This window comes from Erythrolamprus reginae, chromosome 6 (genome assembly GCF_031021105.1).
Source record: "Erythrolamprus reginae isolate rEryReg1 chromosome 6, rEryReg1.hap1, whole genome shotgun sequence".
NCBI lineage: Eukaryota > Metazoa > Chordata > Lepidosauria > Squamata > Dipsadidae > Erythrolamprus > Erythrolamprus reginae.
In genome coordinates, this window is record NC_091955.1 from 67,447,037 (window position 1) to 67,464,812 (window position 17,776).

General features: G+C 41.1%; 1 protein-coding gene across 3 annotated transcripts in view; it reads right to left on the reverse strand.

Annotated features, from left to right (window-relative positions):
- Positions 1-17,776, reverse strand: part of TRIOBP (TRIO and F-actin binding protein) — a 93,932-nt gene that overhangs the window by 10,331 nt on the left and 65,825 nt on the right. For all 3 annotated transcript variants that reach the window (XM_070756157.1, XM_070756160.1, XM_070756158.1), the window contains 8 exons: positions 16,369-16,425; positions 15,778-15,846; positions 15,362-15,451; positions 12,902-13,011; positions 10,530-11,073; positions 7,604-7,699; positions 4,898-5,045; positions 1,418-1,529 (listed from right to left, as the gene is read on the reverse strand). In XM_070756157.1, the coding sequence (XP_070612258.1) occupies positions 1,418-1,529; positions 4,898-5,045; positions 7,604-7,699; positions 10,530-11,073; positions 12,902-13,011; positions 15,362-15,451; positions 15,778-15,846; positions 16,369-16,425 (1,226 nt within the window). The remainder of the gene's footprint in view (positions 1-1,417; positions 1,530-4,897; positions 5,046-7,603; positions 7,700-10,529; positions 11,074-12,901; positions 13,012-15,361; positions 15,452-15,777; positions 15,847-16,368; positions 16,426-17,776) is intronic.

Here is a 17,776-nt window from a genome sequence, read left to right on the forward strand (position 1 = left end):
TTATATTTCCAGACTGGCCCTGTGGGACAGATGAAAGCATCCCATAGACTGGATCTGGCCTACAGGCCTTGAGTTTGACACCCCCAATCTATACAAATACAGACTACAGTGTTCCCTCGGGTTCGAACTTCGCGAGAAGTCTACACCACGGTATTTAAAAAATATTAATTAAAAAATACTTTGCGGTTTCCCCCCCATACCACAGTTTTTCCTGCCCAATGACGTCATATGTCATCACCAAACTTTCGTCCACCTTTAATAAATATTTTTTTTAATAAACTTTAATAAAGAAACATGGTGAGTAATAATCTAAATGGTTGCTAAGGGAATGGGAAATTGCAATTTAGGGGTTTAAAGTGTTAAGGGATGGCTTGTGATACTGTTCATAGCCAAAAATAGTGTATTTACTTCCGCATCTCTACTTCGCGGAAATTCAACTTTTGCGGGCGGTCTCGGAACACATCCCCCGCAAAAATCGAGGGAACACTGTACTACTATCATCCCCACTTCCAGATCTGCTATGCTTAGGCATCTTTTTGAATTTATTTATTTATTTATTTATTTATTTATTGATTAATTGATTGGATTTGTATGCCGCCCCTCTCCGTAGACTCGGGGCGGCTAACAACAATGATAAAAACAGCATGTAACAATCCAATAATAAAACAACTAAAAACCCTTATTATAAAACCAAACATACACACAAACATACCATGCATAACTTGTAATGGCCTAAGGGGAAGGAATATCTCAACTCCCCCATGCCTGGCGGTATAAGTGAATCTTGAGTAGCTTACGAAAGACAGGGAGGGTGGGGCCAGTTCTAATCTCCGGGGGAGTTGGTTCCAGAGGGCCGGGGCTGCCACAGAGAAGGCTCTTCCCCTGGGGCCAGCCAGACGACATTGTTTAGTCGACGGGACCCGGAGAAGGCCAACTCTGTGGGTTGCTATTGTTTCTTCTCTAGGCTAAATGACCTTAATGGTCCTCTTTAATCTATCTTTCTGACCTATCTATCTGTTGAATAGAAAACAAGCAATGACTTCTAGTGAAACCTGAAAGCACAAGGTCATTAGCTTTTCCTATAAAAGGACTGCACTGAGTTAATGAGCTAGAGGGGATGCATCCCAAATGCACATAGGGGCTGGGTCAAAGAATGACATACTGTAAAGGTAGGACCAAATGAATCCAAAATGAATTTAAATGAACACACAAACTAATAGGACTACTCTCCAGCTATTTTATATTTTTCGTTTCTATATTACACTTAAAATTGACGGCAAAGTCAATTTGTTCCCAAAACGCACCCAAAGATTTTCATCAAATGCTACAGCAATCAACAGTTTGATAGATACAATTCCATCCCCTACCTCAATTTATGAGTCAAGATTCCCCCAATCATTTTTCAATCGTGACTTACCGATGCTGTTGCTGGAATGCACTTGGATCTGAAAACCCTTTCTGAAAGTTGCGTGTTCTACCCAACTCTCTGTTCATTTCTTCCCTGTGCGCCTTCTTCAGAGCTTCAATTGCTAGAGCAAAGGGAAGGGTAGGAGCAGAGTGACAGAACATGGAAAGGATCAGTAAAATCTGCTAAACTTGTAATGTATATATCTTATGTATTCCAAACTACATTGTCTTGGATAGGAGAAAAATCCAGCGGAAGAACTTAAGTTCTGCCCTCATACATTGTATCAGTGACATTTGCTCACTGAGTTAAATAATGGATATTTCAGTGGTTAGAGCTAAACATATTATATTTGAATGATACATTTTATCTGGTTGATCTTTGTGAATGTTCTTTACCAAAATGTACTGCCATAGTATTAAAAGGATGCTGAATTACTAGGTTATTCAATTAAATGGAGAAATCTCATATATTCCCCATTATAATTGCTAACAAATGAGGTTTTTACTTTGAGGTTTTTATTAGGTTTCTCAAAGCAATTATTTGAAGAGAAATTAATTTGCCTATTGGACTACTGGCAATGGTATGGTGAATTAAAGACAGTTCCACAGCCTAGAGCAAGGAACCGGTCAATAGACCAGTTCCTTGGAATCTGTCTAGACAAAGAGAGGTCGGGAGATTGGCAAATGTGCTCTGGACAGCTGCTCCTCATAAGGAGATTGCAGGACAGCAAGTTTCCATGGGTTGAAGCTCCAGGATATTACAAGATCAGCCATCTTTGCTTGCAACCACAGTGGAGCACAAAGTTTGTAAACTTCTCTATTTAACACTTTGACAAATGGCCTATTAACCAACTTAAAGCTATTAAAGACTTTTGAAACCACAGATATGAAGTCTCCATTAGCTGAATTTATTTTGATTCAGAAGATTCTTAAAGATAAAATTGGAACCAGGAGTCTTCCTTTCAGGTTTGAGAACTTGAAAGAAAATTTGGAACCTTGCAATTATGTATGATTACAGCGGCAAGAGCCTTATATGTAGAAAGATGGATAGACACACTAATTTCAACAATGGAAGAGCAGATGATAAAGGTGATGGAGTTAGGGGAGCTGGCAAAATTGTTTTAATTAAAGAGAAGGATTTATCTAGTTTTAATTCTACTTGGGAACTGCTTCTGGACTTTTTTGTTTGTTTGTTTACTTGAAACTGGAAAAAATGATACTTTAATTTTACTTTAATTTTAGATTTTGATTATTAGAATATTTTTCTTATTCTATGAATAGCCTGGAAGGTTCTGAAATGAAAGCAGAGTGCCCAGGGGGGAAGCATTTTGAATTTCACTGACATTTCCCTGTAACTTGTGATCTAGTTAAGGCGCGGTCATAGATGACATCATACCAAACGGCTAAGCCGTGGAGAAATATCGATAGCTGAGGAAGCAATCTGGCTTTTTTAACATGATTTTTCCTTGACTTTTAAACATTTTAATACAGTTTGTTTCCATCCCCCTGATTTATTCCGTTGTTTTCACGAATTCCCTGATAATTCCCTAATATTTCCCAAACCACCAACTTCCCTGATAATTCCCTGATTTCCCTGTTGAAGTTGTAATTTCTTTTGTATTTTACTGCATTGAGTAAGTCAGGAGTCACTACTTTTTTCTTCTTTCTTTGCAGTTCTCTTTCTTTCTCTTTGTTTTCTAACTTTTGTTTCTTTTTGTATTTCAAAAGAATGATTTGTTACAAAAGGAATTTGAATTATCTAAAAATGCTGGATGGCAGTATATATCTAATTAAAATTTCTGCTGATTTTACAGTTTGATTTGGACACTGAAATGCACTTTAGATTACAAATAACTAAAAAATATTTTTAAGAGGGACATCGGATTGCCCAACAAACCAACAGCTGCAAGTTCAAGCTACTTAAAAAGCATGACCTGGCAGAAAGGGAAGAATCCAGTCCAATGAATCCAGTCCTGCTATTTCCAGGAATCAGAGCAGTAGAGGAACAAGAGACCACAGCTAGAATCCATACGGTTTGAAGGTCTCTAACAAGGACCAATGAAAAATGAAGTAACAGCTCCCCCAAATTCCCTAGTAAGATCTTTCAAGAATATTACAGCTTTGTTGATTATAAGATATCTAATGTAAATTCCCTTTAAATTTCCCATTCTTTGATTTCTCTTTCCCTTTTATTCTCTTTTGTTCTCATCTGTGTTGTCAAGACTTCTCTGCTGTTTTTGAAAAATGTTGCTGTGGTTGACAGCCATATCTTCCTAAAATTTTACATGCTCTGTCCTTGGCAGTTAAAGGGATAACTACAGCCTGCAGACTACAATTATTTTTGACATTTGCTTGTTTTCTGCCAAAGTACATGCTTTGCCTCTCCTCATCGAGAGAGGGCAGCACTATATGATTTTAACAATTTAGGGGAGGAAATGGAATTCACTAGCAAAACAAATATGTACCAAGTATTATATATGGGTCATTAAAAATTACTTTGTTACAGCAAAAAAACTATATGCTGAATCTACTTTCTTGGATTGATGGTAAGTACTCTCTCTGCTTTTGAACTGGCTGGCTATTGTCAAAATATTGTTACTATTTTATTAACAAAATATTGTTAATATTGTCAAAACAGTAGTAACTGTGAGAGGGATCTTGGAATCCCAGTAGACAACCATTTAAATATGAGCCAGCAGTGTGCAGCAGCTGCCAAAAAAGCCAACACAGTTCTAGGCTACATTAACAGAGGGATAGAATCAAGATCATGTGAAGTGTTAATACCACTTTATAAGGCTTTGGGTAAGGCCACACTTAGAATACTGCATTCAGTTTTGGTTACCAAGATGCAAAAAGGATATTGAGACTCTAGAAAAAGTGCAGAGAAGAGCGACAAAGATGATTAGGGCACTGGAGGCTAAAACATATGAAGAACAGTTGCAGGAACTGGGCATGGCTAGTTTAATGAAAAGAAGGAGTAGGGAAGACACAATAGCAGTCTTCCAGTATCTCAGGGGTTGCCACAAAGAAGAAGGAGTCAACCTATTCTCCAAAGCACCTGAGGGTAGGACAAGAAGCAATGGGTGGAAACTAAACAAGGAGATAAGTAACTTAGAATTAAGGAGAAATTTCCTGACAGTCAGAACGGTTGCTTAGTGGAACAGCTTACCTGCAGAAGTTGTGAGTGCCCCAGCATTGGAAGTTTTTAAGAAAATGTTGGATAACCATGTGTCTGAAGTAGTGTAGGTTTCCTGCCTAAGCAGGGTGATGGACTAGAAGACCTCCAAGGTCCCTTCCAACTCTGTTGTTGTTGTTATTATTATTATTATTATAAAATGGAAAACTTTTTTCAATACGATTGGACAAGGTTTTACATTTAAAAAACAGATGGCTAAAACATGCATCTGTATTTTCTTCTTTTTTGGATTATATATAGGAAGAAAAACAAGCATTACGGCTTAGTTTTGTGTGTGCGTCGTGTAGGTTCTACCTGCAGCTGTTGCGGCTGCCTCCTCAGACAAAAGGCGCTCTTTTTCCTGCTGCAACCGCTCCATCTCCCACTGGTGATGCCGCTGCACTTCTGTCATGACCTGTTGATGGGAATTTTCCATCTCTGCTAAACTGCGCTCACATGCCTCCTAGAAGGTTGGGAAGGGGGAGAGAAGAATGGAAAAGCACATTTTTATGAGATGAATTAACAAGAAATGTATCTCTGTTTTGCCAAAGGGGAGCTCCGAGAACACATAACCGCAAGAGCCTTAAGATATTAAAAAGAGAGACAGAAAAGCATCTGCACCAAGCAGCTCTATCAGGTTATAGGTTATGACATTTAAAATGGAAAGGGTATGTTCAATATTGCGCTGCAGCATGGACAGTCCGGTGTGATGTCCCAGTAGGAAAAATGGAGATGTGCATACATCTCCATGTCCCCGATGCGTGCATGTGCGAGATTCAGCTTCTGCACCTGCGCAGGAAGCAAACTCTTGCACAAGGATGCTTCCGCGTGTGAGATTTCACTGATTTTTGGTTGTGTGTTTTTTTGCTTCTGCACATGCACGGGAGCAAAGAGATCACTAAAAATCGGTGAAATGAGAGATTTCGCTTCCTGCGCATGCACAGAAGCCGGCTCTTGTGCTGGCATGTGCGCACGACAGATGTGTGCGCACCCATGCTGGTCACTGGTAGTGCTGGTGATGGGGAGCCCTTCACTGGCTATGTTAAAATGCAGTTTTAATTCAGCAATCAAGGCATATACAGTGGTACCTCTACTTAAGAACTTAATTTGTTCCATAGAAAGGTTTGTTTCTACATTTTAGCCTTTTTTAGCCTGTAACTTGTACCTTCCATATTTTTTCATTTTATTTTTTAAAATGGTTAAGTATCAGTTATTTTACTTGCGTTTATAGCTTGCTCCAATGACCTTAAGAGGCACAGAAGTTTCACATTTCAATAGTCAATGAATAATCCATAATAACTATCTTGCTATATTTTAGAATGATTTTATAATTGGACTAAAAAGCTTTAGAGTATTATATAATAAGAACATGGAATATTTTAAATAAAAATAAAGTTAACAAAAGGAGTTTTAAAAAGTAAAGAGTTCTCCAATTTACAGTTTCAGTTAACAAGATCAGCCTGTCCAATTACTTATTAAATAATTTAGTTGATACTAACTGCATCCTGTCTTGCATTATAAACTATAGACACTCCTATACCTCAAAGGCAAATATTCTTAACCATTATGTATCTTCAACCATCTTATTATTTGGAAATGCTATACTGTTATTTAACATTATAAAAACAAGACATAATGAACCTTGGTTTCAACCTTCTCTGTTGTGCAACCACTGAGCAAACTTGACAATTCACACTGGTTAGAGTTACAGTTTTGCCTGCCCTCAAAAGCATTCCAAATAGCCTTAGCTAAAGTTAAAACAACCATACGGTACTGTTTGAAACTGGTTTTTTCATACTTACTTTATCCATCCGTTCATTCAATTTTTAAGTCTGTAATCACTGCTAAAAGAAATGCTAAAAGTGGGAAGTTTTTTAAAAACCCCCACTATTTTAATGAACTCAAGTTGGTGCTAAAAATTTCCAAGATTTGGTAGAAACTGTTACTGTGTGCAGATGATATTCCACAGCGGTGGGCCTTCTATTGAAAATACTGTCTTGAATCACTGCAGAATACACTGCAGAGTCCAATACAGAGTTCCCTCGATTTTCGCGGGAGATGCGTTCCGAGACTGCCCGCGAAAGTTGAATTTCCGCGAAGTAGAGATGCGGAAGTAAATACACTATTTTTGGCTATGAACAGTATCCCAAGCCTTCCCTTAACACTTTAAACTCCTAAATTTACAATTTCCCATTCCCTTAGCAACCATTTAGATTATTACTCACCATGTTTATTTATTAAAGTTTATTAAAAAATGTTTTTTAAAGGCAGATGAAAGTTTGGCAATGACATATGACATCATCGGGCGGGAAAAACTGTGGTATAGGGGGAAAAAACCGTAAAGTATTTTTTAATTAATATTTTTGAAAAACCATGGTATAGACGTTCCGCGAAGTTCGAACCCGCGAAAATCGAGAGAACACTGTACAGCAACTTTGTGAGTCCATTCCCACTAAATCTTAGCTGGTCAGTAAATATGCATGAGAATGAAATCACACTGCTCAGATATGGATAACATAATGGCTTCTGGTCAACATGGAAATAGAAGTTTCCTGCCTTATCCTCGCTCCATATCAGACAAGCAGGCATTTACAGTTATCACTGGTTGGGATAATGGGATAATATGAAACACACACTCTAGCCAACTTGGTAGCAGTTTCAATCCCTATAGTCCAGCAGACTGTACTACCAGCAGACCTTAGGCAACACGGGAACATCAAGAGGTTCTACAAATCAAAGTTAGCAGCTTCTGGAGCACCACAAGGCTTCCCGTGCCTATTTTAAAGAGACGTGCAATAAGAAAGAGTTTGCATTAGAAGTTCTTTCCTTTCCAACATTTGCCATATGTTAAAGGCATTGTCCCATTGCAGATAATCGATCATAGATAACAGCACTGTTAGGGAAATGATAGACATGGTCTCAGCTCTCTTCATTTCTCTGCCCACGTTGGCTGGTTAGCGACTGGAGTTGAGAAAGGAAAAACCAGAGAATGTAAAGATTATATTGGGATATTTCCATTACCTGAGCAATGTATCCTTGGGGCGCATGCCCATTTTTATGGAGGTTTGCCTCCTTGTGGGAACGCAAGGACTCCAGCTGTGACCTCAGGGCTTGGACCTGTTAGAAAAATGATTTAGCAGAATAACAAACCACCACTAAAGAATAATTTTCTGTTAACATGAGTTCCAGGAAAGGCAAATGGACTTATTCCCTAATCCGGTGATGGTGAACCTATGACACCCAGGTGGCACTTGAGCCATTATTATTATTATTATTATTATTATTATTATTATTATTATTATTATTATTATTATTATTATTATTATTATTATTATTATTATTAATATTATTAATTGGATTTGTATGCCGCCCCTCTCCATAGACTCAGGGTGACTAACAACAGTGATAAAAAACAGCATGTAACAATCCAATATTAAAACAACTAAAAAAACTCTTATTATAAAACCAAACATACATACAAACATACCATGCATAAATTGTAAAGGCCTAGGGGGAAAGAGTATCTCAGTTCCCCCATGCCTGACGGCAAAGGTGGGTTTTAAGAAGTTTACGAAAGGCGAGGAGGGTGGGGGCAATTCTAATCTCTGGGGGGGAGTTGGTTCCAGAGGGCCGGGGCCACCACAGAGAAGGCTCTTCCCCTGGGTCCCGCCAAACGACATTGTTTAGTTGACGGGACCCGGAGAAGGCCCACTGTCTGGGACCTAACTGGTCGCTGGGATTCATTGCCCTAGCTCAGCTCCAACATGCATGTGTGTGCTGGCCAGCTGGTTTTTGGCTTGCATAGAGGCTCTGGGAGGACGTTTTTGGTTTCCAAACAGCCTCCAGGGGGGATGCGGGAGGGCATTTTTATCCTCCCCCGGCTCTAGGGAAGCCTTTGGAGTCTGGGGCGAGCGAAACACGAGTCTACTGGGCCCACTAGAAGTTGGGAAACAGTCTATTTCTAATCTCCGCAGGGCCTCTGGGGGCAGGAGAAGCTGTTTTCACCCTCTCCAGGCATATAATTATGAGTGTGCGCACTCGTGCATGCGTGATAGCATGCACCCATGCTCTTTTAGCACCCAAGGAAAAAAAGGTTCACCATCACTGCCCTAATCCATCCACATACCCCTGAAATGATGACATACGAACATTCTGGCATGCTAATACTGTACACCAATTCAGTACATTCATTTTAAACCTCTTAATATTTCTTATTTTTTTGCTGTTCCAAAACATCATAATCACTGCTGCATGGAAGTCAACTTTTAGGTGACAGTGAATTTTAGAAGCTGCTGGCAACATTCAAAGTCATTTTTCTATATAGAAGACTATGCTCTGGCCACCATACGCAGACAGGTTCAAGGTACTAAGTTGTTTCTGCAAGTAATAAAACATAGAACCGTTCCGGTGATCTCTGTGTGCTGGTTTGTGTCACATTGTTATTTAGTGTTATGAGCAAACCACAAAAGTTGCACAATAGCTTTATGGAGGTTTCACTTCCTGTATTAAACTAATAGCTTGTTCCATTTTGCTTTAGTGTGTCAGGAAAATCTAGCCACTGTGGTTTGTGAACCATAGTTTATGTTTCATTCAACAAACTGTAGCTGAGCCAGATTTATGTGTGTGGGATGGCCAAACGATCAAAATTTCATTGGTGGATGTGTCAAACTACTCAAAATGAACCTGATCTGGGACATCTTCTTTGCACAATGTTAAAAGCGAAGAAGGCAGCCTTTTTCTATTCATAGAAACATACAAGATTGATGGCAGAAAAAGACCTCATGGTCTGCCCTTATACTATTTCCTGTATTTTATCTTAGGATGGATACAAGTTTATCCCAGGATGTTTAAATTCAGTTACTGTGGATTTATCAACCACTTCTGCTGGAAGTTTGTTCCAAGGATCTACTACTCTTTCTGTCAAATATTATTTTCTCACGTTGCTTCTGATCTTTCCCCTAACTAACCTCAGATTGTGCCCCCTTGTTCTTGTGTTCACTTTCCTATTAAAAACACTTCCCTCCAGAACTTTATTTAACCCTTTAACACATTTAAATCTTTCAATCATGTCCCCCCCCATTTCCCTTCTGTCCTCCCGACTATACAGATTGAGTTCATTAAGTCTTTCCTGATAAGTTTATAAGTTTATTATTCCTGATACAATATTCAATATTGTAAAGTTCTCAGTACACCAGACTGAGGACATGCCATATAGTTCAATGGTTAGAATGCAGTATTGTAGGCTAACTCTGTCCACAGCCTAGAGTTTGATCCTGACCAGTTGAAAGCTGAGTCAACCATCCATCCTTCCAAGGTCAGTAAAATGAGGATCTAGGTTGTTGGGGAAAATATTCTGACATTGTAAACTACTCAAGAGTGCGCTGTAAAGCACTGTGGAGCGATATCTAAGTCTAAATTTCTACTAAATCTGCACTTCTATTCTACTAGTTTTTCTCATCATTCCTATCACCCATTTCCTCCCCTGTTGACTGTATGACTGTAACTTGTTGCTTATATCCTAAGATTTTTATTAATATTGCTTCCTCATTGCTTATTTGACCCCTATGACAATCATTAAGTGTCGTAACACATGATTCTTGACAAATGCATATTTTATTTTATGTACGCTGAGAGCATATGCACCAAGACAAATTCCTTGTGTGTCCAATCACACTTGGCCAATAAAATTCTATTCTATTCTATTCTAAATGCTAACTCTAAGTGCTACCTCTACAGAGAAGCTTATGTCTCTCCGTCCTTCTTATTTCAACGTTTCAAAGAGTCAGCATCAATAGCAGAAACAATTCAGAGAATGTGCATATTTGCGTTGTTCAGGCTTGTGAAAAGGGCAGAGGTATTTCCTCCCCCACATGGTGACTCAGGACATTGCCAGTGGCTACTTCTATTTGTTTTTATCCAGTTTTAAAAGCACCAGTCTCCCTTTTACCTCTTTCTCCAGCGCCTCTCGTCCATCCCCAGGGTTCCCTCTGCCCTGGTTCAGCAGCCCCATCAGTGGGACTCGTTTGGACTCTTTGAGGGGCAGATGTTCCAGCTCCTGCCACTTCTTCTCAATGTCTTCATTTAGCCGACTCCTCTGAGCTTCGGTGAGAGGAGTCCCCTGAGGTTTCTTAGGGCCAGGATTCTCTGCTGGGCCATCTGTTTGCAGGCCCCCACTGACCGAAGACTCAAACCACTTGCGCCTCTCTTCCGAGCGGAGGGCCAGGTCCCGCTCCAACTCTTCCCTCTTGACAGCTCCATCCAAACTTCTTGGGCTCCCTCTCGACCGCTGGGGGGACCCCTGATTTAAAGCTGACCGTTGCTGTAAAGGGGACAACTCAACATAGTCAAAAGCCTGTGGCTGCCCTTCAGCCTTCCTGCTGCCAGCTCTGGATATCACCTCACTTCCAGCGTTGGGCTGCAGCTCGGTTCGAAAGGAGGTCTTGGGGGATTTGCTGTTGCAGAATGAGTTTTCCTTGTTGTGGTCAGATAGCCTGGAACCAGGAGGAAAGTATACGCAAAACTTAGAAGTAGAAATCATTCCGGAAGTGTTGGCAGAAACTGCCTACAATGGATCTCCAATCTCAGTGTAGATGACACCCAGATCTGGAAGCCGCCCAAGTACAGTCATCCCTATTACCCCACATAGCAATTCAAGAGGAACACGTTCTCCAGAAGTTACAATGACTGGAAATATCCCAAAACATTTGTGATGAATAGTTAGTAAATATTTTCACCTGGCTAGTTGGAGAGAAGAGCAGGCATTCCAGATTAATGGCATTGGATCAGACTAGACAACCTCTGAGAATCAGCAAGGGACCCAGCACAACAATCTTAACTCTTAATCAGCATTTAAAGGAAGCTATATTATTATTATTTATTAGATTTGTATGCCACCCCTCTCCGCAGACTCGGGGCGTCTCACAGCAATGATAAAAACAATATGCAGTAACAAATCTAATATTACAGTTTAAAATAACAATTTTACATTAAAAAGCCTAAAAACCCCAATATATAAAAAAGCATACATACAAACATATCATACATACAGCTACATAGGCAGGGGGGGGGGGGAGATGTCTCAGTTCCCCCATGCCTGACAGCAGAGGTGGGTTTTAAGAAGTTTACGAAAGGCAAAGAGGATGGGGGCAGTCCTGATCCCTGGGGGTAGTTGGTTCCAGAGGGTTGGGGCCGCCACAGAGAAGGTTCTTTCCCTGGGTCCCCCAGACAACATTGTTTAGTCGACGGGACCCGGAGAAGGCCAACTCTGTGGGACCTAACCGGCCGCTGGGATTTGTGCAGCAGAAGGCGGTCTTGCAGATATCCTGGTCCGGTGCCATGAAGGGCTTTATAGGTCATAACCAACACTTTGAATTGTGACCGGAAACTGATTGGCAACCAATGCAGACTGCGGAGTGTTGGAGTAACATGGGCATACCTAGGGAAGCCCATGATTGCTCTTGCAGCTGCATTCTGCACGATCTGAAGTTTCCGAACACTTTTCAAAGGTAGCCCCATGTAGAGAGCATTACAGTAGTCGAACCTCGAGGTGATGAGGGCATGAGTGACTGTGAGCAGTGACTCCCGGTCCAAATAGGGCCGCAACTGGTGCACCAGGCGAACCTGGGTAAACGCCCCCCTCGCCACAGCTGAAAGATAATTCTCTAATGTGAGCTGGGGATCGAGGAGGACGCCCAAGTTGCGGACCCTCTTTGAGGGGGTCAGTAATCCCCCCCCCCCAGGGTGATGGATGGACAGATAGAATTGTCCTTGGGAGGCAAAACCCACAGCCACTCCGTCTTATCAGGGTTGAGTTTGAGTCTGTTGACACCCATCCAGACCCCAACAGCCTCCAGACACTGGCCCATCACTTCCACTGCTTCGTTGACTGGACATGGGGTGGAGATGTACAACTGGGTATCATCGGCGTACTGATGATACCTCACCCGATGCACTTGGATGATCTCACCCAGCGGTTTCATGTAGATATTAAATATCTATATCTAATGTCATCAGAGCTGAGGAAAAGGGATTTTTGAAATCTAGAGAAAAACTATTGACCAATGCAGACAGCATTGAAGTACAGCAGTTTTCTCCACTCAGCTCCATAGGAAACCTGTTTTTCACCAAAACCTTCAGCACAGTCCTCCATGGTTGCTTTGCTTTCAACCACCATGCCTGTTAAAAAGCACCAGATTTAAGAAGATTATTCTGGCATCTAACACCATGGGGACTTATGTGCAAGAAATTTATATTTGGCTGAATGCTTGAAAATGCAGCTGCTCAAATATTCCTATAGATTGAATTTAATGCACCACATACTTCGTGACATCAGGCACACTGGCTGGTCGAATACTCTTCCTTAGAGCCTCAATCCAATTCCGGCGGATTCCTGATGTCATTGCAGATAATGTAAAAACGCCATCTTTAGTCTGGAAAAAAGAAACACACAAAATATGGCTTCATTATACAATACACTTCAAGTATACCTATGGTTCTCCTTCAATGCAGGAGAGGTAATGAACCAAATGGAAGGCAGCGTATACTGGCAACAGAAGAGAATATATGTGGCTCAGGATTGCAGTCCTCTGAGCTTTGCTATTTGCTTGCAATGTTTCATTTGCCAGAGAAGTTGGGAAATGAAACCTCTGTAACCAAACAACAGAGCACAGAGAATACCAAGAACTCCATATACTACCAAGTCCTATAAGTACATCAGATTTCAGGTTTAGGTTTGGATTAAACAGGAAATTGGGAAGTACAGTGGTACCTCTACCTAAGAACGCCTCTTCTTAAGAACTTTTCCAGATAAGAACTAGGTGTTCAAGATTTTTCTGCCTCTTCTTAAGAACCATTTTCTACTTAAGAACCTGAGCCCAGAGAAATTCCCCAGGAAATTTGAGAGTGGCACGAAGGCCTGGCCAGTTTCCTACCATTCCCCCTTTAATCCTGGCCATCTCGGGCTTTTCTGGGCTGCCAATTTTTTTTAAGCCTTAAAGTTTTGATTTTTTTTATTCCCCTCACCTTACCTTCTTCCTTCGGCAGCAACTGTCCTCCTCTTCTTCTTCCTCCTCCTCTCCCCACCCAAATTCCGAGCTTTTATTTCTTTCCTAATGGGTTTGCATGCATTATTTGCTTTTACATTGATTCCTATGGGAAAAATTGCTTCTACTTACAAACGTTTCTACTTAAGAACCTGGTCATGGAACGAATTAGGTTCTTAAGTAGAGGTGCCACTGTACATCAGTGAGGATAAATTCACATAAGAACTTCCTTACAAGTATTACAGGTATTCCTTAACTTAGCAACCGTTCCAATAATGATGGATCCCATTCCCCAAAGCTACTTACAAGCCAATTTTGAATTTACAATGGCCACATAACCTCCATGGTCAGGCGCTGGTTGATGCTTGGCAACCAGCTCACCCTTATAGACATTTGCACCAATTATATGACCGCACTTATAGCTTTTTTTTTTTTTGGCTGGTTTTCAGCATTTACTTCCAGGTCCCTTTAACAACCAAGGTTTTTTGATGAATGACCGATACAAAAAATGCCAAAAAACCTGCAGGTCCAATCATGTGATGACTTAAGATTGCAATGATTCTCAACTGAAATTATGGCAGTCCTAAATCAACTAGCTATAACTAAAGCTGACTCTCACTTAGTTTAACCCTCTGTTTAGCCGTATTTATGCAAACTACAGCCTACTCTGTTCAGCTTGGTCAATTCCACTCTGTCTCATGGCCAACAGAAAGTAAGCACTGGGGTTTCTTTCTGTTACAATTTTATGACTGTGTTTAGAAAATAATTTCAATTAAATGGCCATCCTTTGCATTTTATTTTTATTATTATTATTTATTAGATTTGTATGCCGCCCCTCTCCGCAGACTCGGGGCGGCTCACAGCAATGATAAAAACCATATACAGTAACAAATCTAATATTAAAGTTTAAAGTAACAATTTTACATTAAAAAGCTTAAAAAACCCAGTATATAAAAAAGCATACACACAAACATATCATACATACAGCTACATAGGCAAGGGGGGATGTCTCAGTTCCCCCATGCTTGACGGCAGAGGTGGGTTTTAAGACGTTTACGAAAGGCAAGGAGGGTGGGGGAAGTCCTGATCCCTGGGGGGAGCTGGTTCCAGAGGGTCGGGGCCGCCACAGAGAAGGCTCTTCCCCTGGGTCCCGCCAGAGGACATTGTTTAGTTGACGGGACCCGGAGAAGGCCAACTCTGTGGGACCTAACCGGCCGCTGGGATTCGGGCAGCAGAAGGCGGTCTCGCAGATATCCTGGTCCGGTGCCATGAAGGGCTTTATAGGTCATAACCAACACTTTGAATTGTGACCGGAAACTGATCGGCAACCAATGCAGACTGCGGAGTGTTGTAGTAACATGGGCATACCTAGGAAAGCCCATGATTGCTCTCACAGCTGCATTCTGCACGATCCGAAGTTTCTGAACACTCTTCAAAGGTAGTCCCATGTAGAGAGCATTACAGTAGTCGAACCTCGAGGTGATGTGGCCACGAATGACTGTGAGCAGTGACTCCCGGTCCAAATAGGGCCGCAACTGGCACACCAGGCGAATTTGGGCAAACGCCCCCCTCGCCACAGCTGAAATTTACTTCATTATGGTGGCAAAACAGTAGAATCTTCTCCACAACATAATTTAAAAATTTTAGAGAATTCCTTGCTGGACTCAGTAAACTATGTGGCCTTTTATTTCATTTCCAAGCTCTCTCCCCCCCCCCCCCCCAATTTATGAACACTTACGTGTATCTGGAAGCCGTAATTCCTCTGCACTGCATATTCCGTCACATCGGTGCAAGTACGTAGGTCAATTTCTCCATCTAGATCATCTGCCTGAAAAAGACCTCCAGACCATAAGTGTCATGCAAATCATCTAGTCCAGAAATTTCCTATCTCCAACATACACCATTCCAGCCTACTGGAACCTCCTTCTTCCTCTTACTTACTTCAGTTAAATAATTATTTCCAATCTTAGCAATCCTGTGTTATCTTGTAAGTGTATAGAGAAGGAGATGACACTTCTTTGTCACTTTTAAATGAGCACATCACTTCTATTTTCTCCCCCAAGGAAATGCGTACAATCATTATACAGTACTCGTCCAGTTGAATATCTAACTATCACCTCCAAAATATTCCATGAGGCTAGGTCACTTTCTTACCTCTTCAGCATTGGAGTCCCTGTAGTACTTCAGACTTGAATCTGTGAGCACAAACCAGTGCTTTGTCCACTATTGGCCAAACCATCAACCAAAGAACAGGAAGACAAAATATAAGATTTGTTTGTTCTCAAAAACACAGAGCATTCAACACCTATACTGCTCAAAAAGCAATCGGCCTCATGTTGTTGCTACTTAATTATGAAAAAGGAATCTCTCAATTTATTGGTCAGCCATTTTTGACAAGGAACATGCAACAGAATTGTGAATCACAGAAGACATCATAGGCAGAGGATCAACATTTGTATTTTACTGATATATATATATATATATATATATATATATATATATATATATATATATATATAATGCACTTAGGTTACACAGCAAAAGCTGCTCTAAAAGCAAAACATTTCACTATGGAGGAAATCAAAAGCATATTTACTTTCCACATTTTAAAAAACAAGTTGGCGTAAAATCATTATTTCAGTGGGAATGGCAGAAAAAGTACAGTAAGAGTAAGAAGTAAAATCCTGAAAATTCTTCAAATGGACATGTGGGGATGATTGGGCTCTAATAATTCTTCCACCTTACCTCTCCTGGCTCATCCAATATGGACATCCATCCCTTCTTGAAATTCAGAAGATCAGGCTGGAAAGAGAGATGAGGACAGAACAAAGTTAATACAGAGCGCAAGATTAAACTGACCATTCCCTGTCATTGTACTTTCCAGGATGCAATCATTAACATTCATAACTTTTGATGAAGAAAGTGGCACAATAGTGAAAAGTGGAGAGTTCAATGCATTCTAGAACAGTGGCACCCAACCTTTTGGGCACCAGGAGAGAGAGCCTGGAGGGGGCATGGTTTTGGAAGCTGCCTGCATCCACGGATGGGGCTTCACTTCTTTTCCATGGCCCAGTTTCTGGCATGCCACGACCAGTGCTGGTCCACAGACCAGCAATTGGGAACTCCTGCTCTAGAAGATGGAAAAGGCTAGATTGAAACAGGGGTGGGTTCCACCTGGTTCGGACCAGATCACCTGAACTGTTAGCGGCTTGCTGGTAACGTAATTTTGGTATCACAGATCTGGTTCTGTTTGTACCAGTCTGTGCTCTCCACCATCTTTTTTTCCTAAATTTTCAGCCGATTTCCCTGTGTTTCGATGGCTTGTCCTCATTTGCGATGTGAACCAGTGGCGAAGGTAAGTGGAGCCTACCAGCGAAAGACTGGTGTCTTCGGTGCTACTGGTGTGCCCCTGAGCACGCACGCACCCGTTGGCATGAGATTTGGCTTCTGTGCATGCGCAGCAAGCAAATTCCTGCATGATGACATCAGCGCGAGTGAGATTTCAGCAATTTTTGCTGATATTTTTGCTTCCATGCATGCACAGAAAGAAAAAAAATCAACGAAAATTGCCAAGATCTTGCTCACGCAAACATCTTCACGCAAGATTTCCCTTGCTGTGCATGCGCAGAAGCAAAATCTCACATGGAGGTATGCATCATGGATGCACAGCAGCCTGCGCATCCCAAATATCGCTACGGAAGCATAGCACCTGACCTTTCCAGTAGCAGGTAAACTCTTGAACCCACCCCTGGATTAAAGCATACATTGGGGAAATATACAATAAACTTTTACATCTGAAAACATGAAAAATAAGTCACACATAGATCCACTGTTACACTTCCCCCCCTGCATATGACTAATTAACTCTACTTTATAACTACAGAAACACTCCAGGATTAATTTGTCGTTGGGTTTTGTTTTGTTTTTTTGCCTGCTGGGAGTTATAATAATAAAAAAGGGATTCAGATGAAAGGGGTTCCTTCTTTCCTTAAAGCTCTTGCTTGATTTCTATGCAGAAAGATGATGAGAGACCAAGTCCTCTACAGCTGTGTTTCCCAACCTTGGCAACTTGAAGATATTTGGACTTCAACTCCCAGAATTCCCCAGCCAGCGAATGCTGGCTGGCGAATTCTGGGAGTTGAAGTCCAGATAT